The sequence below is a fragment of the Lissotriton helveticus genome, chromosome 7 (genome assembly GCF_964261635.1).
Source record: "Lissotriton helveticus chromosome 7, aLisHel1.1, whole genome shotgun sequence".
NCBI classification, from domain to species: Eukaryota; Metazoa; Chordata; class Amphibia; order Caudata; family Salamandridae; genus Lissotriton; species Lissotriton helveticus.
Window position 1 is genome coordinate 1,282,662,332 of NC_136068.1, and position 24,475 is coordinate 1,282,686,806.

Sequence of the window (24,475 nt, forward strand, 5' to 3'; positions counted from 1 at the left end):
TCTCAGTTTCCTCATTTCCCTCACTTCCAACAGTCCACTTCCTCTGGCTACGTTTGCTCTACATAAATACCATATACATACATAGATGGTGTTAATACAACTCTTTAAATAAAAGCAGGAACTAATGCTAACAAATTGAGTTGCACTGTAGGAGGGTTCTTTCATACAAAAACCGAAATTGTACACTTCCGCTCCATCTTTGATTGCCCATGCTTTGCGTACTCTGCGAGCTAATGCAATAATCAGATAAATGACAAATACAACATGCTGGATGACTGAACACAGCACAAAAGCTTTATTATTCACAGTTTATTAGTTGCTATCTAGGAAATGCTGCATCAGTTAGATTACGTACAGAAGCCATTTTGTTTATTTAAACACTGATTTTGTTTTATATATATGTACACACAAGACAGATGTCCGACAAACACCGATCCCGAAAGAAACAATCAGATGTCCAGGGAAAAATCCCAGAGACTGCTTTCAGGCAATTTGGGAAAAGAAGCTATATAAAAAAGAAAAGCAATGACAGATAGGGAGAGGGGAAAGTAAAACAAGTACAGTCAGCTTCAACCTTCAATGGACCCCCAAATGGAAATGCTTTAACTGAGGGTCGGAACAGTTTGGCAATTTCATAGACGACAGCAACCAACCAGCTCTAAATGAAAAGCTGAACCCATATTCGCCAGGCAGCTCTTTGATCCCATCTAAATCCAATGGAAAAAATACACAACCAGCAGCTCTCACTGCACCTTTGCAAACACATTCACTGGTGCAAGCTCCATCCAATGAATGCATCTACAACACTGCTGATATACAAAATTGCCATGAATATTAAGTCTTCATACCTCTTTTAAATGACAAATGTTAAAGACAATTAAGAAATAGCCTCGGATTCACCCTTGAGAAACAAATCTAACCCAAGAGTCTCACTGCAGTGTTCCAAAAACAACAGACATATTGGTAATTGCAGACCATGAACAGCTTTTGCTCAACAAAGTAATTGAAAATATGTTTCATCCCCAGTGATTTACAAAAACATACTTTCTCCAGCTTAAGTTTTCTTGTTTTCCTCCCTCCCAATTACGTGGAGAGGCCAATCTAACTTCCAGACTGTAAGGCAAATAAAATAAGGCAAATAAACGAAAACAGGAAGTATGAGATTTCTAAAACTCAACATGTGGGGACATTATGACGTCTTTAGGAATTAAAGGCAATAATTAAGGTAAAACATTGGCAACAAATATCTGAATTCCGCACGAGCTTCCAGCTACTGCGGTTCTTTTATAAATAATACTGCACGATCAAGACTTTGAAGTGCCTGCAGATCCAGGACAGCTGCCTTAAACGTCTGACACTGCAGAGCTTGTGGAGAAAGACACAGAGAGCCATCTCATGTCCGGGGCCCCCACTCTTTCAAACTCCGTTCCTGTGCAAAATTCCAGGGTTTCATAACTTCAGAAAATTGTTTAAGATCTGTCTGTGTTCTCTTCTTGAGATCACTGCTGGTTTCCCATCTTCTTAGCACCATTAAACCCACTGCCGGTGTGTACAAGCCCTTAACACAACAGAAACTGAAGAGTCTGTAGAACGTGGAGACACCCTCCTCCCATCCCCACAAGCTCCAAGTATTGTGTTGTCTGTGGTACAAGGCTGAATGAACTATTCACCTAAGCCACGCCTCACACTTCAAATAGAGGCCTTGGGATCAAGAAGCAGACACATCTATTGTTCAGCTATTAATATGTAAAGCAGTTCTAAAAACAACCCAAATAACTCACCTGAGTGATAGAAGGGATATTGTTGCCTTGAATAATAATGCTGCGGTATGTGTGGCATTATCGCAAACTATATTTTAATACCAGGTCCTTATTGTTTTAGTTTGCCTCTGCAATTCAAATGCAGGTTGTGCATGAACATCTTTCCAATGTGTAAACTACCTCTCTTGGAATAAAAAGCAGCAAAGGTTTGGGATTAACGGTGATTCACATGTGCCTGCCATGCATACAAAATGGGAAGGTGCTGTAAAGTATTAGATTAACATTCGTATCTGAAGGTATTCGTATCTTTACACCAATACTATCCACTCCCACATGCTCACCCTGTGAAGACATGTACATCAAACAAACAAAGTTAACTTGCAACGTTAGTCGAGAAAGCTAACCTGAAACTTTAAGGACTGTTGTTACATCTTAAAAAAAAAACAACAACAAACAAATGAAAAGAAAATCCAGGAAGAAGGCACTATGGAAAAATAAATGAAAAAGTGCTTGGACATCTTTTGAATAAAAGAGAGGAAAAAATGCAGCGAGGTCACTTGAAATATGCCTGAGCTTAAAACTGAAACCAGGCCTAATATGGCGGCTGCTGGAGGGTTGGGAGGTGGTGGTTGGGAACACGCTGCACACAAGACCAAAACGCTGCAGCAGGAATCTCATAGATCAACATTCAGTGAAGAAGGCAGAACACCGGGTGTGCTGAGGCAAGACATGAGAAGCATCTTTCTCTTCTCGGCTCAAATCAGACAAACCATGATCCCCTTTGCATAGAGATAAAATATCAGCAGTTTATCATTGATCAGGAGGTGAGAGCTTTTTATGGCATTTAACTGCATGCAACGAGACAGACACAAGAAGTAGGAGAGAAGGGATGTGCAGAAGGAACAGGGCACAGGAGCAGCTGTTGAAATCTATGTATAAAAAAAATCTCTCTTAATTTAAAGGTAAGTTTTGGCATTCAAAACCAAACGTCCCCTCCAAAGGGAATCCCCAAAAGTTTCATAGAAGAGGCCTTTGCACTTTCCAGAGGGAGAAGATGGGGGGATCCCACCACTTGAAGGCTTCTCCATCCTTTGGACAGTACGTGGTTTTTCTTTTGCTGGGGTCCTCCCTCCTCTGTTATGTATTAAATACTCTGATCCACTTATTAAACGTTGCGGTTCACAGGGGTGACGTAATTGCGTGGGAACATGCCCGTAAGCCCGTGACATGCGCCCTTCCACCAGTTGGGGTCGGAGTTGTCAATGACCTGGATGAAGTCCCCGCGGCGAAAGCCCAGTTCCCCTTCTTCCTGTGGATCAAAGTCGAAAAGGGCCTGGACATGTGTTGGCTGCTGTAAAGTAAGGACAGAAAAGAAGTTATTGCCCAATTGTTGCACAGCGGTCCAGACATTTAAGCACTTATATTAAGAGTTAGGAATACATACGTTTTGTGTAACTTTGTTTTTTTCAACTCATGCTTTGAACCTTTTTGCCCTGTCAGGCCACTTCTCTCGATACTATGGGACATAATGGAAACTAGGCTATTCTTGGGTCAAGTATTGATACGGTCATCAGCAACACAGGAGCCAGATAATACAATAAACTCACTGAAATGGGGAGTTAAACTTTCACTTTCAGGAAGTAGCGAGGTCAAACATTCAAGGCCGACTCTTGGAGGAGGGATGCTTGTGTGGGGCAACATTCCATTCAGCTAATATGTGTATACCGCATAAGGAAAAGTTCGTTTTTTGTAATCCTGGATTCTCTTTTAGGAAAATATTCATAAAAGTGAGAAGCACTGAACGTCCCCCCTCCACCCCCCTATATTACACTGTACGCTGTACCAAATGTGTAGTTACTGTTAGGTCAGCGTTTCCCATGAATATATGTTTTTGGTTTTATAAATAAGTTTGATATCATTTAACAATTCTGCACAATACTTTCTATAAAAAAACAAGTTCATCCTGTTTGGGTTCAGCATGGCAAGTTTTGCGCTGATATAAGAGGGGAGATGGCAGTGGTTAGAGAGTTTGATGGATTGTGGAATAGGAGGGCATTAAAGGGTGGGTCAAAACTGACTTTCGCCATTTCAAGTCTTATAGATAGCTTTGTTCTCTGTTACCCAGAAATGCTGCTTAATAGAATTACACCAAACTTGATATAAGAATACCACTTCACAGAGGTGTCTGCTTATTCAGTTCAGCTGTTTTAGAACTTGATGTTACAGTAATGTATCAACAGCCTGCAAGAGTTCAGTTAGAGATATTGGGACCTTTAATTATCCAACTGTTTTTGAACCCAGTTTCGAGGACAGTTCGCAAACCCAAATTTAAAAAATAAACTTGATTCGATGGACCTTTTTTTACCCCTTTGTCCACTTTGGATCTGCAAACTTAAACCTCGGTGTCCAAGCCCAAGGGCCAACAGGCCAGCAACTAGACAATATGTTCTCTTGCGGCCGCCACAGAATTATACCATATAAATACGCAGAGTTGTTACTCCCTGACCCCAAGCCATAAAGTAGGACTCCTAAGGCACATCCACACAAAAAAACGAAATATAAAACATTATTTACATTGTGAGGTCTGCAAACTCCTCTTGAGTTCCCAAACCCATACAGACACAGGCCCTTTCATTTGTAAAGGCTCTGCACAGTAGGGTTTGGCCCCTTGAGGTGCGTTAAGCACAGGGAATGGCCAATAGCTGTGCGCAGAAGGGAAGGAAATAAGTTTATAGAAGTTGGATGATGTATATCATTTTAAAAAAAGCAATTGACTGAAAACTACAGTTAAAGTGAAACTATGGTTAGGATTGGTTACAGCACCTTGATGTATGTTAAAAACGCCTCATAAAGTAAATGAATTCACTGAAAAAACACAGTGAAAATGATTGTTACAAAAATCATCTGAAATCTACTCACATTTGAGAGTTCTAATTGGCTCAGCAATCGCTATCTCACGCAACAGCCAAGCAACCATAACTCACAACCTGAATGTAATGCTTATGACCTCACAATATTATAAGTAGCACCTAAGAGCAAAACATCAATACATAAAACACACACTAAAACTAAATAAACAAAATAATACATTTGTCACGTTGATAGTCTTAATGGTATAGTGATATGTAATCTGACATACAAGATCACTTATAACATTTATAATTGGGTCTCTCACATCCAGTGCTTTATTTGAGCCGGTGGTTTTCAGTGCTCTGCACTTGTCAACACCGACATGTATAACAGTCATGTGGTGGTGCTGTTTGTCACATTTAGAGTGGTGCACAACAACTGTCGTTTATTAATTCAATATATGTTAAAAATGACTAATACCTGCCGGCCAAACTGTTCTTATAGCTTTAGGGGCCTGGAATAGTCTGAATGGTCACACTTGTAGGACTGTGAGGGTTATTGGGTGTGTTGGTATTATCATTGGCAGCGCTGGCAGGGAAAAGTGCGGGTGCAAGCAGTAGTGGCCTCCCCACAAGGCCCTGGAACTGATTTTATTTTTTTGTTTACAAATTAAGCACTGCTCACATCAACAGTGAGGTCATGAGCATTGCGGTCATATTCATGTATGTATGTGGTATTTGGAGATTGTAAACCTAGCCAAAAAGTCAGAGGAGCGTTGTACCAGGTCAAAGGCAAGCAAGAAGTCAATACGTGATGGAGGCAGCGGACTACTGGAATGTTACTACAGAGGTGTGTCTTCAGTGCATTCCTGAACTGGAGCAGGGTTGGGATGGTCCTTATGGATACAGGGATTTTGTTCCAGCTCCCGGGTGAAAAGATGGGAAAAGGCCTACTTCATTACTTTTTTTTTCATTTTACACTTCTTAGTCCCCATTCTGATGGTGGTCTGGCTGCAGCTGTCCCGAGAGCCATCAGAGATGGCGAACCATCTGCAAGATAAGCGGGGGTGCAGATTATAATGGCTTCGCAAATGATGCACCTGGTTTTGAAAATGGTGCCAGCCATCAAGGGATAGCGTTTCATCAAAACTGGGGTGGGAAGGGGGGAAATGTTGACCTCATCACTCTGATCATATGTTGATGTGATCATATTTCTTCCAGTCCTGGAAGAAATGCGCTGCAGTGTGAAGGATATCCTTAAGGGCTGCCAGTATGGAAGGCCATGGAGCAGATGCTAGCAACATCAAGATGCAAAAGTACAAGGGCATAAATAGAAATCTCAAGTTGTGTTCTGGAAGGAACTTTTCCACTTCCTTTAAGAGAAAGCGCTGGTACCAGGCAGTCTGTTTATCTGCCAAAGTGTTTGTGACGATGAAGTAGTTGTCCCAGGTGAATCCAAGAGACTTGGCATTCAGTGAAAGTTGGGGTTTAAAGAGTCAATGTTCATGTATTTAAGGCATGTTTGTACTTTTTCTTCCTTGTTGTTGGCAAATAAAAGGAATTTTGCTTTGATTGGATACTGAACATCCAGGTCCTGATGAGATGCAGGCAGGATTTGAGGTGTTGATCTATGGAACATAGGAGACTTTAAGGCAGACTTATGTATCTGCGGCATATTGGGGAAACCTGATACTGTTAGCTGTGAGTAGAGTCCCAAGGGGCTCAAGCTAGTGGTCGAGGATGACATGAAAGACTATGGAATCCTGGGAGTCTCTACAGGTTATAGGAATCTTTGAGACCTGTAGAAGCCCATGTCAACAAGCTGGTGTTGATTGTAAAGGTAAAAGGAGAGCCAGTGATTGACATTGCCACAGAACCCAATTTGAGGAACAAGGGTGTGGTTGAGGGCAGTGGCGGTTTCTGTCAAAGGGCGGCGGGGCTCCGCTCCCTTTACATTTGCAGCAAAAACTTCACAACCATACCAATACAAAATCTGTTTAGTTTGCACTGGTAAGTTGCTATAAAACTTCGGGCACTGTCTGCCCCACTCACTGGGTTGTTGCTGTGATCATTCGTCAATTGCTAACTGGGGACACCCACGTGACTCACTCACTTTCAGCGTTCCTCCCCCAGGGCATGCTCAAAGTCTAAGTGAATTTGCCGGGCTGACAATCTCACTCCCCTGAGGCCTGTGAGGTCATCATCTTGGCAAAGACTGTGCATCAAGGTACAGTCTCCATCCCCTGATGGCGTGGGGGTAAAGTTAGCCCTGGGCGTTTCATATGAAAGCCCTGCAGAGCTAAGCTTCTCACGTCAATCAGTGAGGGGAGTGCATTGTCACCCCTTACTCGTCACAGGGTGGGGCGGGACCCAGCCTGTGACGAGTTGTGGAAGGGTGGGGTAGATTGGCTCCAGGCAGTAAATAGAGTCTACTCTGCACAGGCTCGAGCGGACTTGTGATGTGTTGCTGACACAATTGCTTCCCACGCATGATTTGGAGCTGGACACCATTTTAGGTCCGGTGTGTGGTTGTGTTTGAGACACATAATTTGAATTACTGCACTCTGCAGTGCCGGCATGACAGTGCGCACAGTACTGCAGGTTCGTGTGGTCACGGTGACTCCACTCCAACTCATCAACGTCGTGTGTCATGTCTGAAGGAGTCGGCAGCAGACCGGGCACTGTTTAAGGTAAACAAACAAAAACGTAACAGCTGACAAGCCTAGGTTCCTTTGGTTTTTAATCGTGCCCGTTTCAGTGCCTAGTCCTGCTGCTCTGGTCCTCACTTGGTCTTTCACCCCTGCCACTCTTGGGCTCAGTTCACACAGTCTCCTTGGCTGTCCCTCCCTGTACTGATAAACACACACTTAATCCTAACATGTATGATCCATCAACAGGCAGTTCTGTTTGCCAACATACCCATTTGCCTTGAACAGTCTGGGGCAAGCTTGTCTGGGCGTGGGAGTCATTTTACGTCTCTTTCCTTTCTTAAACTGGCTGTAAAAACATATTTGCTGCTACCTACACCAGTTAACTAACAGTGCTGAGAGAGAAGTGAATGTTTCCGATGAAGCAATACGAGATCTAAATCTGTTGTATTTGCATGCAGACAAATACAAGCATTGTTGGCGCCATAACCATGCGCATATGTAAACAGACTCCCCGTGCTGGTGATATATGACATAGTAGCACCCGTGGAAATACATTATGGTGAGTGATGAGGCTTAATGTGGTATACGGTGCATGTGCGTGCTGGCGTGAACGTTCTTTATCACAATGCAAGAATCAATGCCACCTCCGGCCAGGACTCGGTGTTCAAACAGTTTGCTTTGATGCATAAATTCAAATGTACTGGTACAGGGAGATTGTTTCTTGAAACAGTGTTCCCTTCATTTCTTGTTCCCTTCTTTTTTCTGACTTTATTTTGATCCCCACCCAAAACATGATATCTTATTTCTCGTGTGTTATTTATTAGCTTTTGCTCGGTCTTCTGACCTGCGGGTCTCAGATAAAAGTTAAGAATAGCCCAAGGGTACTTCTCTTCAGTGTCTTGTAACTTCCATTCCTGCTGATGTGATAGCTCAGATCATTAAAATGCCTGCTGTAGCTATCTTATAGTTTCCTCCAGATCACAGATTTTATTCCTGACAGCCCAGAGCCCAGAAACCCCGGTATAGCTTGTTGCAGGATATTGAGTGTACTTGCTGGGCACCCCTCTTAAAGGTTCACTTAGCCCAGTGGCTGGTTGAATACTCACATACACGGAGAAGTGGATGAAGGAGAGAGACCAATTTACAGGAAAAAGGGGGCTAGAAAGAGGGTGCACTGATGAAAGGGAAGAGAGATAGTGAGAGAATACAAGAGCAGTATTTATCTGAAAAATCAGGGCACAGGTTAGAGACCACATGTGCGACACAGAAGACAGTTTATAGTTTCTCATACGGTCCCTGTCGCATATGGGTGACCGACCCCCACCCCAGCTCCACCGGCCGGGTCCTAACAGTGTCAGGTGGACAGGAGTCAGTGGCCATGGGCGACAAGGGCACCTATTGGTGGAGTGGTAGCTGAAGTTCTTTTTTGTTTCTGTTTGGAACCCGGAACCTTGTTAGATTAATATCCGGTTTGAAGTTTGAGTCCTTCACTTATCTTGTGCTATGTAAAGACACATATTTTGTGCAGGCAACTGGTGCAAGTGTCATGCAAGTGCTCCAGAGATACAATAGATTTGTATAGCACAGGATGTTTATTTTGTTAACTTTTCTACAAAAAACCAATTTCTGAACCCCTAAAAAGGCCATCAATGTGCGGTGTGTGCTGCAACCTGTTTCTGTCACTCATGCGCTGCATTATAATTGTAAAAAACTCTTCATCCCAGTTAAATGGAAGGCCAATGTAAAACAGTTATATAGTTTCTGCCATGTGTAGGGCCTCAGAGCACTCAAGTTCCTTTCTGGTTGGCTCTTATGAAGGGCTAAGAGCAAAGAAGTCATCAGGCAGTACAGGTGGCTTGGGGATGTATTTTCTGCCTGCAGAGAGAGGAGAGCAAGCAGCCCTAAAGTGACAGGAGGGGATTTGTTTGTGTGTGTAAAGGACATGTGTGCACTACAGTATGCATTCTCTTGCCCGGAATGTAGGACAGCAGGGCCTAGGGAAAGAGAGACTGAGGGAGAGCGGGGGCTTGGAGGTGGCGGAGACAGAGGCTGAGAAGAAACTTGAAGGTGGAGAAGGAAGAGACAGAGAAAGAGGAGCCTTGGAGCTTGAGTCAGAGACTGGCAGAGGCCATGGGACAGCTGAAACTTGGAAGCGGAAGAGAGAGTGCAGCGGCTTGGAAGTGGAGGTGAGAGAGGCTGAGGGGAAGCTGAGGCTTTGAGAAGGATAAGAGAAAGGTTAAGGGAGAGTGGAAGCTCAGAGGTGCATTATTAACCTTGCTTTCTCAAATTTGCTTGAAAGTGCCCCTCCTTATGCCAGTAGGGCTCACTCGTTATGCTCACTCGTCTCACAGGCTACTCATCTCTAACTTTTACACCTCACCACTTTTAAATGTCACCAGCTGCCACTGGTTGAGGGTGTATGATAGTGGGATATGTATGATGTAGGGTGTATGTATTGTGAAGATGCTATGCGAGTTTGCGTAGTCTTGGTCTGGGTGTGATTATAGGGATTGCTGGATGAGGCACATGATCATATCTTACCGTGTAAGTTTCAGTGGAAAGGGAGATTCTGGCTTAAGGCCCTACCTGGTCCTAACAGGTCCAAACAAGCAAAGCCCTTGTAAGTGTTAGCCATTTGCTAGGGATGCTTTGAGGAATTAAATGAAGAAAGGGGAAGGGAGGAAGTAAACTTATTGCCTGCAGAGCTGGGTGATGGGCAATGAAGTCCTCATGCATGGCTTCTTTTACAGATGGCGTTGGCGGGAAACCAATTATGTAATTTCTTGTGCAGATTGGTGATGAGAAATGAAGTACTAGCATCCCAAGGCCATGCTGTGCATGTTTGGAAGAAACAGGTCCTTCTGCTTCGGGGGTCCTCTACTAACAATCATTTTTTATTTCAGGAGAATTTTATTGAGCAATTTTTCAACAACAAAAAAAAGAACCGAGAGAAACAGCCATCAGAGAATACAAGGGTCCAGTTTAAAGATATACAGTTCAAGTGAGTAACATCCTGGAGGGTTGATCGTGACCGGAGGGTCCAAGTTACAGAGCAAAATCCAGGGAACGGATGAGAAATAAGTGCACACAACATATGAAGATTCAAGCAACCCAAAGAAGTGAGAGATGGCGTAAAGCAAAAAGAGTAAATGAAAGGAGAAAGAAGGGGCACAAGTAGGTATAGAGACAGAGCACTTATAACAGTTTGTAAAATACATGAAGGTCGTAGCATATACGAGTGCCGGTGCGTTCCGGCTTGTAAGATCCAATCAGACTAAGGGTTCAACCCAGGATTTTGAAACGAGTTGGTATCAGTTGTCTACTGACAATCATGTGCAATACATAGAGTAGCAAGCTCATCCCAAAGACCAGGCAGTGGAAGAAATAAGAAATGTTAAAGATGTAACAAAAAAGTTCTTCAGACATGGGAGTCCACTGTGGAATTCAAATCAAGTCCATTGTGTCCTGTGAATGTGTGACTTGATCACCATTTATCTGTTTACAGATTCCCATTATCGGAATATTTTTCAACATAGTGGTAGTCGCAGTCTTAACCCTAGCAGAAAGTGTTTTGGCTCTACCAAATATGAATGTATTTACTTTCTGATTAAGTACTATGTAACAGCCAATCCACTTGGATATCAACTGTTCTGAGGCATCTAAACCAATTACAAACAGGTCCATAGTTGACAGATTTAGATCTGCAAATGTTTTTAGCCTTACGAAGATAGAATTCGAGAGCTCTTCGTAGGAGTGAGTAAAGACTTTTCAACTAGAGAATATGGATTTTGAAAGAATGTTGGAAGCAATAGAAGTTATGAAGGAAGACTGGCCATAAACAATTACAAAGGCCATCATAAAGCCACCTGACAAAGGTGGTGGCATTGTTATTCAGAATGTACCTGAATAAGGCAAAGATCTACATACAACCTAGTAATCCTACACACTACACCAAACAATCAGAATCCTTTACCAGAAATTCGGAAAACAATACAAATAGTCACAATGGTTAGTTAGCAATGAGGAAGCCTTTCTGAATGACTGAAAATTAATCTTCCTAAATCACAGTACTCCAAGAATCCATGGTTCTATACATCCTATTGGTGTACAAAATATACCAGGTAGAACAATACCTTTTAGTTGTGACTTAGTACTGGAACACTTCAGAAGGTATGTTGTGAATTTGTGCCCTAGACTAAAGTATATATAAGGGACACATAAAATGTAATCGCTATCAATATCATTGATGATTTTCTAAATGGCTACAAAACACAATTACTGGTGCAACAATTTCTAGCAACTATGGACATTGAATACTTTCACACCAGCATATCACACGCTGTATGTCTTAAAGTTAAAGAACAAGTCTTAAACACCAGGCCACCTGGCATGCAGTAACGTCGTCATTTATAGTTTTCAGACTGGATCCGGAAAAGTTTTCTTTGAACAATACCCCTGCACGCCGGTTATTGGCGTTGGTTGGCTTTGCGTGATGTCGTTGCATTCATCTGAGCCGTACCGACTTCTGCATCACCTATATAGGCACCACCTCGGCGCTCTGACATCGGTTACTTTTCACGACTTTCCATGCCAAAAAAGCCGAACCATGAAGTGCACTGACACTGGAGTGCTGTCAACAACTAGGGCCCTGAAAGATATCAGCCCTGACCCTAAAAACCTGTCTGCAGTGCTAGGAGGATGGGTGGGTCAGTAATGAATCTGCAGCAAGATCAAGTCTCTACCACATAAGGCATTACCAAAGGCAGGTAACTTGTCCATCTGATAGAGACATCTAGCCACAGATTCCTTACCTATGAATAGATACCCAAGAAATACCATCACTGGAGGAGGGACTGCAGACAAGTTTAGAATAGAAGTCCTGCAGAAAGGAGGGGCCAAAAAATGCCGTCCCTGCGGACTGGACTGTTCAGGCTTGGTAAACGCGTGCAGGGGTGCCCATGCTGCTTTCTGACAAATGTCAAGGACTAGAACTCCACGTTGTAAAGCTGCCGTAGAAGGCTTAACTCTGGTGGAATGAGCTATTAAGCCTTCAGGAGGCTTCTTTTTCACCAGACCATTGCAAATTTTGATGCAGAAGACAGCCCACCATGAAAGTGTCCTCTTCTGCACCGCACAACCTTTCTTAGCACCCACGTACCCCACGAAGAGTCGGTCATGCACCCGGTATTCTTTAACGCGGTCAAGGTAAAATGACAACGCTCTCTTTGGATCCAGACGGTGGAGTTGCTCCTGTTCCTTAGAGGGATGCGAAAGAGCGTAGAAAGTGGGCAAGGTGACAGATTGCCCCACACGGAAGGGTGTTCCCACTTTCGACAGGAAAGAGGCCCTAGAGTGAAACATCCATTTATTAGGGAATAATGTCAGGTAAGGAGGCTTGGATGACAAAGCCAATAATTTGCTCACCCTGCCACTAAAACGGCTTGATGGTAAGCAGCCGGAGGGGGCAGTTGTGCAGAGTTTCTAACAGAGCACACATTAGGAAGGTGAGAACCAAAAGAAGGTTTCATTGAGGCAAGATGCAAGGGGAAGGTGGGAACATATGTACAAGGCCTTTAAGAAATGTATTTACAGTGGGAGATTTAAATAAAGTGGGCTGGTCTAGCAGCAACAGAAAGGGTTTAAAGGTACCCTTTTAGAATGCCTAGAGCAGAGCCCTGCAGGGTAAGGGTTAAAATAAATTGTAAAATATCAGATAGGGAAGTAGAAAGAGGGTCAGCAGACTTTTTTATGCACAGCACATTACAAACTTGTTCCACCGGCAGGCATATACCGACTTGATAGAAGGACACCTGGCTGGCAAAATAATATCACACACTTCGGGAGGAGGGCTGAATGCGGTCAACTGGCACCACTCAATCTCCATGCAAGAAGGCATAGAGTTGACAGGTGCAGGTGGAAAACGCTCCCCTGCTGCAACGACAGAAGATCCTCCCAAAGGGACAGCTTGATCTGAGGACGGAGGCTCAGTTGGAGAAGCTCGGGATACCAGTTTCTCCATGCCCAGTCAGGGGCTACAAGGATGACTTGGGCCCATCCTGTCTGGACCTTCCTGAAAACTGTGGGCAGGAGTGATATGGGCAGAAAGGAGTACAGGAGGCCTGTGCTCCACTCGAGATGAAAAGGGTCTAAGAGCAGGAGCCGCCTTGGAAACTCCAGCATGCAAAACTGCCAACATTGTGTGTTCTTGGCGGAAGCTAACCCATCTAACCAAGGTTCTCACCACTGTTGAATGAGAGCTTGTGCCACCTCCGAAGGGAGACGCCATTCATGATCATCTAGGCATCGATGGCTGAGTTTGTCCGCTCTGACGTTCAGCTGACCTGCCAGGTATTGAACCTCCGGGGATATGCCCTGGTGCCCATCCAAGTGCAGAGATGCAGATCCTCTTGACAAGAGTTGCACAATGCCACCCACCCTGATTGTTGCTGTACCACATGGTGGTGTTGTCTATTAACACTTGTACTAGCCTCCCATTGATATAAGGAAGAAAGGCCGTCAATGCCAAATGTATCGCTCGGAGCTCCGGTAGGTTCATGTGGAGTCCAGATTCCACCAGAGACCATAATCCTCTGATCTCCACCGCTCACAAGTGGCCGCCCCATCCCATGGGTGACGCATCTGGTTGGGAAAGAGAGAGGGTTCTGCCTGTGACCCAATCGGGGTTCGTCAGCCACCCCTGCAAATCTGGTGCAGTTTCCTCTGAATTTTAGGCCATGCCAGATAGGTTACCCTGATGCTGCACCCACTGAAACTTCAGGTCCCACTGCAGAGACCGCATATGCCACTTGGTATGTGTTACTAGCTGGATGCAAGAGGCCATGAGGCCCAGCAGCCGCAGAGTAATTCTCATCAAAATCCAGGATAGATGCTGAAACTTCGGTATCATAGCCTGAATATCCTGGACTCCTGCTCGGGAGGATAGGCCCGAAACTGCACTGTGTCCAGAACAGCACAGATGAAAGGGAGTGTCTGAGAGGGAGTCAGGTGTGACTTTGGCACGTCGACAGTGAACCACAGGGAATGCAGGAGGTCCACCGTAGTCTGGAGATGGGAGACGACAGCCTGGGGGAGCACGCCTTCAACAGCTGGTCGTCGAGATAGGGGAAGACTGACACCCCTGATTGGCGCAAATGAGCTCGGACCAAAGCCATCACCTTGGTGAACACCCGAGGGGCGCTGGTAAGGCCAAAGGGGAGCACGGTAAACTGAAAAAGCTTGTGGGCTACTGTAAACCACAGGAAGCACCAATGAGCAGGCAGGAAGGGTATATGTAAATAGGCAACTGGAACGTCCAAAACTACCATCCAATCTCCTGGGTCCAGGGCAGACAGGACCAGCGCCAATGTGAGCATCTTGAATTTATCCTTTTTGAGGAAGTAGTTGAGGACTTGTATATCTAAGATAGGACGAAAGCTGTTGCCCTTTTTTGGGACCGGGAAATATCAGGAATAACAACCACAGCCTACTTCTGGTGCTGGAACCCTCTCTAGAGCTCTTTAGACGATCCATCCGTCAACCGGTTGTAAGAAAGAGGCAAGGAGGGGTAGCCTCGAAGGAGGGGGATGGGCCCCTTCGGACTATCTGGGGAACACACTTTCCGATGTGATATTTAGCTAACGGTGGAGGTAATGGGGGATCCTACCACCCCAACTAGCTGCCCACGATCTTGTATGGCAAGTCTAGGAGGGTTTGGAGGTGGGGTGGCAGGGGGGGTGAGGGGTAGGACTGGGGACGAGTGGCGACTAAGAGGCCCAAGGGCTTGGCAACAGCCCATGAGTCCTTAAAGTGCTCCAGCGCCATATCTGCCTTATCTCCAAAGAGACGAGTGCCATCAAAGGGTATGTCCATGAGCGAGGCCTGGATATTCCCGAAAAGCGAGAAGTCCTAAACCAGGCGTGGCACTTGACAGCCATCATTAATGAAATCCCTCGGCCCAGTGAGGTCAGTCGTGTCGAGACCACAACGGATGGCGAACTTTGCTTTGACTCGAGAGGATGCCCAGACTCAAGACAGCACATGCACAACCGTTTCCCACAGGGTGTGGGAATAACGGCCTAATAAGCACACGGTATTCACCAACCACAAAGCAAGGCTGGAGGAAGAAAAAACTGTTTCTTACTTCAAACTGTCCATCTTCTTGGATTCCTTGTCCGGGGGAATGAAAAGGAACGTGCCATGGGAGGTAGAGGCTTGGACTACAAAGCTCTCCGGGGTAGGGTGGGTAGTGAGGGAGTTTGGTTTGCCCGGAGCAGGGTGATGGCAGTGGGTAATTGTCCTATTCACAGGAGCCCCTGTGCTGGGTTATGGACCAGTTTCCGAGTAGGACATCTGTCAGGGCTGCATTAAAGGGCAGCAAGGGTTCTGAAGAGGAGACACCTGGCTGTAGAACCTATGTCAAGGTATTATTCTTGACTGCCACTGAAGGGAGGTGGGGCTGGAGTTCCAGGACACCAGCCGCGCTTCGCACCACCATAGCATAAGAAGTTCCTTTCTCCATAGCCATGATAGGGGAGAAAGCAGGCCAGAATCTGGTGAGGTATCCAATCCCTTAGTCTTACCCAATTCCTCATACCAGTCCGTATCTTGATAAGGCTGGTCTTCTAAAGGGTTCAGCGGCCCATTCCACTCTTCTTCCATTCCTAGCCCTTCAGAATAAGGGTGAGGAAATGACCCAGCATTTGTAGTGAGCCGATCAGGCTTGTCGGGAATTAGAATGGGGCTGGTGCTGACGGTGGGCGCTGTTAGCGTTCGGACCCTCGGGGCCGGCGCAGGACACAATGTCAAGACCGGCATCGGTCCGGTTCTACTGCCGGATTCATGGGTGGTGACCATCAGCGCCAGGGCTGCCAGCACGGAACCCCAAGGAGCCCCCTTTGACTTTGCATGGCCCAAAGGCACACCGGTAGGGTTAGACTTCACAAATATGTGGCACATGGCATCATAAAATTCTTTACTTTGGGCAGGGGTTGCTATGTGTCCCTGTAAGGCATGTAAGTGCGGAGCAAACCCAGGTGCAAGTTCAAAAGAACAAGGCCTAGAATGCCGAGGCTCCTCCGTCGCAGCGGCCAACATTCAGGGAAAAGTTGAAGCACACTGCGACTTCTTGTGTTTCTTATGCCTCTTACCTGACTGAACCTATGACTGAGTGGGAGGACGAGGATTTGGGACTCCAAGAGCAGTGTCAGGAACTTCGTCCCGACCGGGAAAGAGACCTCCTAGGTGTCATGTGTCGCGGTGCTGAGTGCTGGGCTGCAAGTGACTTTAGGGACCAATTCCTCAAAGATTTCAGAGCCATGGCCAGGAAGCCGGAGCACGACTTCAAGTCATGGTCTCGATCCAGGCACCAGAGACAAATCAGTTGTGGATTCATCACCGACATGGCGAGGTGACAGGCGCCACACTGTCTGAATCCAGAAGTCTTCATAGACATGATGGAAAAATAGTCTACACGCCAAAAAAGGGGTCGACAAAACGTTGAAAAAAGCAGGTCAAAAAGTGACAGAAGGAAGCTCTTTTCATGGATCACCGCTTGACTGACACAGAAGAAACAAACTGATTACAGCACTCCAAGGTGGCGCCTATATAGGTGATGTGGACATCTCTACGACGCAGACGATGTAACGTGGAATCAACCAGTGTGCTAGGGTATTTCAGAGCCATGGCCAGGAAGCCGGAGCACGACTTCAAGTCATGGTCTCGATCCAGGCACCAGAGGCAAACCAGTTGAGGATTCATCATCGACATGGCGAGGTGACAGGCGCCACACTGTCTGAATCCAGAAGTCTTCCTAGACATGATGGAAAAATAGTCTACACGCCAAAAAAGGGGTCGACAAAACGTTGAAAAAAGCAGGTCAAAAAGTGACAGAAGGAAGCTCTTTTCATGGATCAACGCTTGACTGACACAGAAGAAACAAACTGATTACAGCACTCCAAGGTGGCGCCTATATAGGTGATGCGGACATCTCTACGACACCGACGATGTAACGCGGAATCAATCAGTGTGCTAGGGTATTGCTCAAAGAAAGTTTTTTTCAGCTCCAGTCTGACGCCTGGGAAATTCAAAGGTAAGGGAAATTCAAAGGTAAGGAATCTGCGGGTAGATGTCTCTATCAGATACGTTGATCAAATATGAGAGTCACTATCCACGTGGCCTCAGGGACAGTTTTCCATTTGGTCACTTCCTGAACAAACTGGAAGCTCAAGGCTGGCTTATTCTTTGAAGCCCAGGGCCTTCATGACAAGTAAATTTGCAGGGGCTAAGAGACTCGTAAGCCGATCTATTAGGAGAGCCTGGAATTATTTCAGGGAGAATTATTGGTTAAAGAGAGGGAAGGACAGAGGATCACCTGTTTCACTATTTGAAAAAGCATGCTAAAGCCATTAGAAAGCATTGTCACATACACACAGCAGCCGGTCTTGCACTTGACCCACCACTCTATTCGCACAAGAGCGACAGACACATGGTACATGCTTTCACACCTTTTTTTTTTAAACCACCAACAAAAGGACAGTGTTCCTAAATTAGGGTGCAAAAAGTCACCCATACTTGAGGGTGCAAAAAAGTCACCCATGCATCTAGAAAGAAAAGTATACAAAAAAAGGAAGAGAAAACCTTAGGTAAGGGATACCCACTGGTGAGGGGAAAGAACACTTTGTCCTCTGATGCCCTCACACACCCCAAGGGGTGTCATGCTTCTTCATCGGGCAGTTGCTCCTCTTAGGGCCGGCGCTGCAATTCCCTACGGGCCCCCCGAAGGGTCACTTTATCAGAGATCTTTTATAGGACTGCCGGATGGTGCATGAGGGTGTGTGGGGGTGGGTTCAATGAGGGTAAAAAGGAAAATAACGTGCGTGCAAAATAATTAATGAGATAAAAAGGGTCAACCTGCAGCGACATTGTAACTGTTCTACCCTTAGCAATCCGAAAACCGCTAAATAAAATATTGCCCCAAAGGCACACTATGCCCGGGTGACAAAAGGTCATAGGTCGACATGTTTCGCGCTAGTCTCGCCCACACAGGGTCGTTTGCGCTTCTTCAGGACCAGAGTAATTCAAACAAGTGAAGTGCACGTGAATAGTGTCACTAAGATAAAATACCCTCTGTCTCAATTAGGGCGGAACAGCAACATGTTTACCCTCAGTGTGGCAACAGCTGTATGGTGGATACCACTCGTGATTAATACCTAGGAAAGAAAAAAGACAAACCACAAATCTGGACACCAGTACAACTTGATGCCTCATGATATACCACAGCTGTGTGCATATTGGTTAGAGTAAAAAAGAAAAATAATTACCAGGCACACGAGACCTGCCCATCATGTTAATCTAGTCCCATCCCTTATTAGCGCCCCACTCAGTGACTGCCAGCCACATACTGCCTCCTAAAGGTCCCACCAGTGTACTTAGGCTGGTAACACACAAGATTAATAATGGCCGGAGTATGCTTACCTAGCCCTGCTGAGACAAACTGGTAGTTCCACAGACGGATTAAGATGGAAAGCGGAGATTACTTTGGGAAGAAATTTTGGATTTGTTCTGAGAACCACCTTGTTATGGTGTATTTATAAGAATGGTTCTTGTATGGTTAAAGCCTGGATCTCACTTACTCTCCTGAGAGAGGTGATTGCGACAAGAAAAGCTACTTTCCATGTACGGAATTGCAATTTGCATTTGTGTAAAGGTTCAAATGGAGAGTCCATGAGCCTAGTAAGGACAATATTTAAATTCCACACTGGAGATGGTGGGATCGTAGGAGGAATTATGCTTTTAAGTCCTTCCATGAACGCTTTGATAGCAGGCACCCTCAACAGTGACAAATGTTGTCTGTTTTGAAGGTAAGCGGCGAGGGCAGCCAGATGTAGTCTAATGAATGTATAGGCTAGATTACATCTTTGTAGATGCAGTAGGAAGCAAATAAGGTTTTGATTTGAAGCATCTAGTGGGTCAATTTTATTGTTATTGCAGTAAATAACAAATCTTTTCCCTTTGGCTGCATAGCAAGCTCTAGTAGTAGGGAGCCCTACTTCTTTAAGGATGTTCATACAATCTGGTGAGAGGTTAAGGTAACCGAACTCTAGGACTTCAGGAGCCAAATTGCCAGGTTCAGTTGAGCTGGATCTGGATGCCTTATCTCTCCATGGTTCTTTGTGAGAAGTTTTGGGGAGAGGTGTAGTTTTTGGTGTGGTACTACTGAGTACCAGGAGTGTTGTGAACCATGGTTGCCGGGCCCATGTTGGAGCAACTAGGACCATTTTGAGAGACTGCTGCTTCAGCTTGCATACTACTAATGGAATGAGCGGGAGTGGCAGAAAAGCGTACGCAAATATGCCTGACCAATTCATCCATACCGCATTGCCTTTGGACAATGGGTATGGATACCAGGCGCCGAAGGTTGGGTATTTTGCGTTTGTGGCGAACAGATGTATGTCTGGGTGGCCTCACATCTGAAAAAATGGATGAAGAACTTGAGAATGAAGTTCCCATTTGTGTATCTGCTGTGTCTGACGACTGAGCAGATCCGCAATCTGATTGTGTACGCCTGGAAGATGTTCTGCTAGGAGGTGTATCCTTTGTGGGATGGCCCATCTCCAAAGGTTCTGCGCTTGTTGAGAAACCTGCAGAAAATGTGTGTCCCCCCCACCTCCCCCCTTGTTTTTGTATATAATTCATTGCTGTTATATTGTCCATACAGAGAAGGACAGTATTGTTGATAAGATGTGTCTGGAAGGATTTCAATGCCAGAAATATTGCTAGTAGTTCGAGGTAACTGATGTGGAACAGTTTTTGTTGAGGGGTCCACCTGTCCTGAATTGTATGGTTTAAGAGATGGGCTCCCCAGCCGGTGAGCGATGCGTCCGCAGTTAGCACCATCTGTGGAAGAGCCTCTAGACATGGTAGCCCTTTAGAAAGGTTTTGTGTGTTCCACCACTGCAGAGAGCGATGTGTGCGGCCGTCTACCAACACCAGATCTGAAAGTTGACCTTGAGCCTGGTTTCACTGACGTGCTAAGCATTCTTGTAAAGGGCGCATTTGAAGTCTTGCATGAGGTACTATGAAAATGTAAGAGGCCATCATCCCTATCCGCTGCATAAATACCTGAGCTGGTAGTGAATGTTGCGGCTGAAATTTTGTGATGAGGTTTACATACTGGCTATCCTGACTGGATTGGGGTATGCCAGGGCTTTGGAAGTGTCTATTATGGCCCGTATATACTGATGTTTGTGGGACGGCTGGAGATGTGATTTGGTGAGGTTTATTGTGAATCCCAAGTTGTGAAGCAGGTGAATTGTTCTGTAAGTGTGGTGAACACACTGATTGTATGACTTGGCCTTTATTAGCCAGTCGTCCAGGTATGGAAACACATGAATTTTTTGTCTTCACAAGTGGGCGGCTACTACTGCCAGACATTTTGTGAAGACTCTGGGAGCTGTGGTCACTCCGAATGGGAGAACCTTGAATTGATAATGTTGACCATACATTACAAACCATAGATATTTCCTGTGAGCAGGATGTATGGGAATATGGAAGTAGGCGTCCTTGAGGTCTAGAGTGGCAAGGAAGTCGCCTTGTTGGAGTAGTGGGAGGACCTGTTGAAGAGTGATTATGTGAAAATAATCTGATTGTATGTAGTGGTTGAGTGGTCTGAGGTCCAGTATTGGTCTGAGAGTGCCGTCCTTTTTTGGGATGAGAAAGTAAAGGGAGTAAACCCTGGTGCCTTGATGCTGGAGGGGAACTGGTTCTATTGCATGCTTTTGAAGAAGTGATAGAACTTCTTGTTTGAGGAGCGTTAGCTGTTCTTTGGACATTGGAAGCTGTCTGGGTGGTATAGTTGGGGGAGTTGCAGTAAGTTACAGGCAGTAACCATACTGGATAATTTGTCTTACCCACTTGTCTGTAGTGATGGAGTTCCAGACAGGTAGGAACTGTGACAGTCTTCCTCCAACCGGAGTGGAATGGTCTGGAGGGAGCGGAGGGAAGTAATTGTTTGGTAGTAGGGGAGGTTCGGTTGTTTTTACCGTGACCACTCCCTTTGTTATTATTTCCTCTGTACCCTCCCCTAAAATATCCCCTGTTGGAGTATGTTTGTGTAGGAATTTTGTAGAAGGAGGAAGTAGTGTCTGTGCCAATGTTTTTGGATCCGCCCATATATAAGGAGCGACGCAAGGAACCCTGTGTAGGCTGAAAGTGTAATGCTCCCACAGATTTTGCAGTGTCTGTGCCTTTTTTCATTTTTTCTAGATTTGTGTCTACAGCTGGGCGGAACAGGTGTTCTTAGTTGAACGGCTGATTTAAAATAGTTATTTGCACTTCCTGTTTAAACCCGGAAATGCGTAACCATGCATGTCTGCGGAGTAAGACACTGGTGTTAATCGATCTAGATGCAGTGTCTGCATCGAGGGCACATTTGATGGATGCGTTTGTAATTAACTTTCCCTCCTGGACCAGATCATTGGCTTAGGCCTTGTACTGGTCCGGTAAGTGTTGGATAAGATCTTCAAGCTCGTCATAGTGAGCTCTGTCATATCTGGCAAGTAGTGCTTGTACGTTAGCTATTCTCCAGTGACTGGCTGCTTGGAAGGCAACTTGTTTGCCTGATGCACCCAGCAGTTTTGACTCCTTATCTGGGCGTGGTGCATCCCAAGATGTTTGGGAATGTGCATGTTTTCTGGAATTGGACACTACTAAAGAATCTAAGGGGAGTTGTCCTTTGATGTATATAGATCGTATGGGGCAGGCTTATATTTTTTTATCAATCCGGGGATTCAGAATCCTGGTCCTGACGGGTTCTTTAAATATGTCTGGTGCTTGTTTAATGACACCTTTGAGCATTGGGAATGTGTGACTGGGCAAAAGTGTCCAGTAGGAAGTCTTCTTCCATGGGGCCGGAATGTAGTTCCACGGCATGATATTGCGCAGCTCTATTAATGAGCTGACTAAATCCTACACTATCATCTGGGGGGGGGGGCGGCTTAGATGGGTATGGGTCTGGAGGATCTGTGGGATCATCGTAATCATCCCATGTGTTCAATGGTGGGGTTGTGTTGTCATCATCAGGGTCATCTAAGGGATCCTTATTGTGTCCACCCCATCGCCTAAATCATCCTCATCCTGTGGTGGTAAGGGTGAGCATGGAGAAAATCTAGGAGAGAGCATAGGAGAGTTTATAGGAGACAAAGGTTTAGTAGGAAGGATAGGAGAAGAGGGTCTTATGGGTGAGGTTGCAAAGTCTCTCTTCTTTACAGGTACCTCAGGTGTGGGTGAGGAATCAGATTTCCTCTTCTTTGTTGGAAGGCTGACAATATGGGCTGTTTTAGGATCCACATGTAATGTTTTTTGTTTCGTATCGATAGGATCTGCCCGAAACCGCTCTTCCTGCTTGTTTTTCGGTTCCGAGCGTGGTTTTGATTTGGTCTCTATAGCTGTAGGAAGAGCTTTGTGCTCCTTTGGCTTTAAAATCGGAGCTGAGTCAGAACTTTTCTCCGGATCCGAAGATTTTTGGTGCTTTTCCAGTTCCGATGCCTTATGGTTTTTCGGTGCAGACGGGTACGGCGTCAAGGCCTTTTTGGGCGTAATGGAGATGTGTATCCCAGATTTCGGTACCTGAGCTCGGTCCTGAGCTGCCGGAAGGCTTTTCTTTCGTTTTCAGTGCCCGGCCAGGAGGCGGGGCTTCTGAATTTTTTTTTCAGCCTCGACTAAGGCCTTGAGGTGAAGTTTTGATCGGAGCCTTCTGTTTTTCGGGTGGGGCAGGGATATTTGTACTCACTCGTTGCCCTGGAGTGATGTGGTCAACTGAGTCGACGTCGTCAGCTTCAGAGACTATCTCGAGCTCTTCTGAATCCTCTGCCTCTGGAACGTCGGGGCCTTCATCGAAAATGTCTTCTGGCACAGATGCAGCCTGTTGCGCCATAACGTGTCGTCGCGCCCGGCGATCACAGATGGTTTTCTTAGATTGAAAAGAGGCCCAGGCTTTGCAATCCTTCTCTTTGTGCTCTGGCGATAAGACAAAGGTTGCAGACCTTGTGGTGGTCACTGTGTGAAAATTTAGCTCTACACTGGGAGCATTTTTTAAATGGAGTCCTTCCCATTAGCCGTAGGCCCATCGGCCCGTGTCGACAACCGGAATAGAGGATTTGGGAGTTAGCGCGTCGAAAGGCATGCGAACGAAACAATACCGTAGAGTGTGAAAGGTTGCGCGTTGAAAGAGGTTTGAAACACGGTACCGAACCGGAGCGCAGTACGTCACATCCGAACCCGATTGCGGAAAAAAAAACATCCGAGGATGGAGTCGATGCCCATGCGCACTATCGTTCAAGGGAGGAGTCACCTTTCTTGTGACCACAAAGACTTCTTCCAAGACAACAACAAACTGCAGACATCCAAGCCCAACACCAGATGGCGATCTATGCACAAGTATGTATTCTGCAGCTCATATGCCTCGAACATAGCTTTACCTCAAACACTAAAACCTTTACACATTGCAACATTATGATCAATCTAACCATTTTTTAAATTGCAACACAAGATATATTTACTGAGTGCCCATGTGTCTGTCCCTATGTAGGACAAACATCTCAAAAGGTCAAGACGCAAACAAAGGAGCAGGATCATGTGCATGACTGCCAATTCTTCCATGGTAGAATATTATATAATAAATGAGAAGGAGTAGTTTCTTACCTGTAACTCCAGTTCTGTAGTAGGGGTATCTCTGTTATGGTCATAATCTAGTGAATAGTCCCGCCCATGTGCGTGGACCCCGGAGCAATCAAAAATAATCTCTTAAGCTGTCTTCATTGCAGTCCTGCATAGACACTTAAGAGAAAATTAAAGACAATAATGCAGCCTGTACCTACAAGGCTACACTGTCCAGTACTTCAACTAGAGATGCCAAGGATATAACACCAATAACACATTTAACACAATCGGTCAAGTTTCACCCATAGAGAAACTTTCCTCCCCTCACCAAATCCTTGGAATGATAGAGAGGAAGGTAAGGACAGACAAGCCTCCATAGGCTGCCATTATGTGTCTGGAAAAGGGATACCGTGCCTTTAAGGAACTCTCTGGAGACCCTCGGTATCCCAGCATGCTCAGCCCCTTCCTTTTACTTTCAGTTCTTTTTGAAGGTGCATAAAGCAAGGCCTGTAGCATACATCACAGTACCATTTTCTCCACCGGGGAGGAGGGCGGGCGC

General features: G+C 45.5%; 1 protein-coding gene across 2 annotated transcripts in view; it reads right to left on the reverse strand.

Annotated features, from left to right (window-relative positions):
• Window positions 1–268: 268 nt before the first annotated feature.
• GRB2 (growth factor receptor bound protein 2) overlaps window positions 269–24,475 on the reverse strand; it is a 260,087-nt gene continuing 235,880 nt past the window's right edge. The window contains exon 6 of one of the 2 annotated variants that reach the window (XM_078654511.1): window positions 269–3,111. In XM_078654511.1, coding sequence (XP_078510637.1) covers window positions 2,926–3,111 — 186 coding nt within the window. In that variant the 3' untranslated portion in view covers window positions 269–2,925. The remainder of the gene's footprint in view (window positions 3,112–24,475) is intronic. The other variant, XM_078654512.1, reaches the window with a different exon arrangement.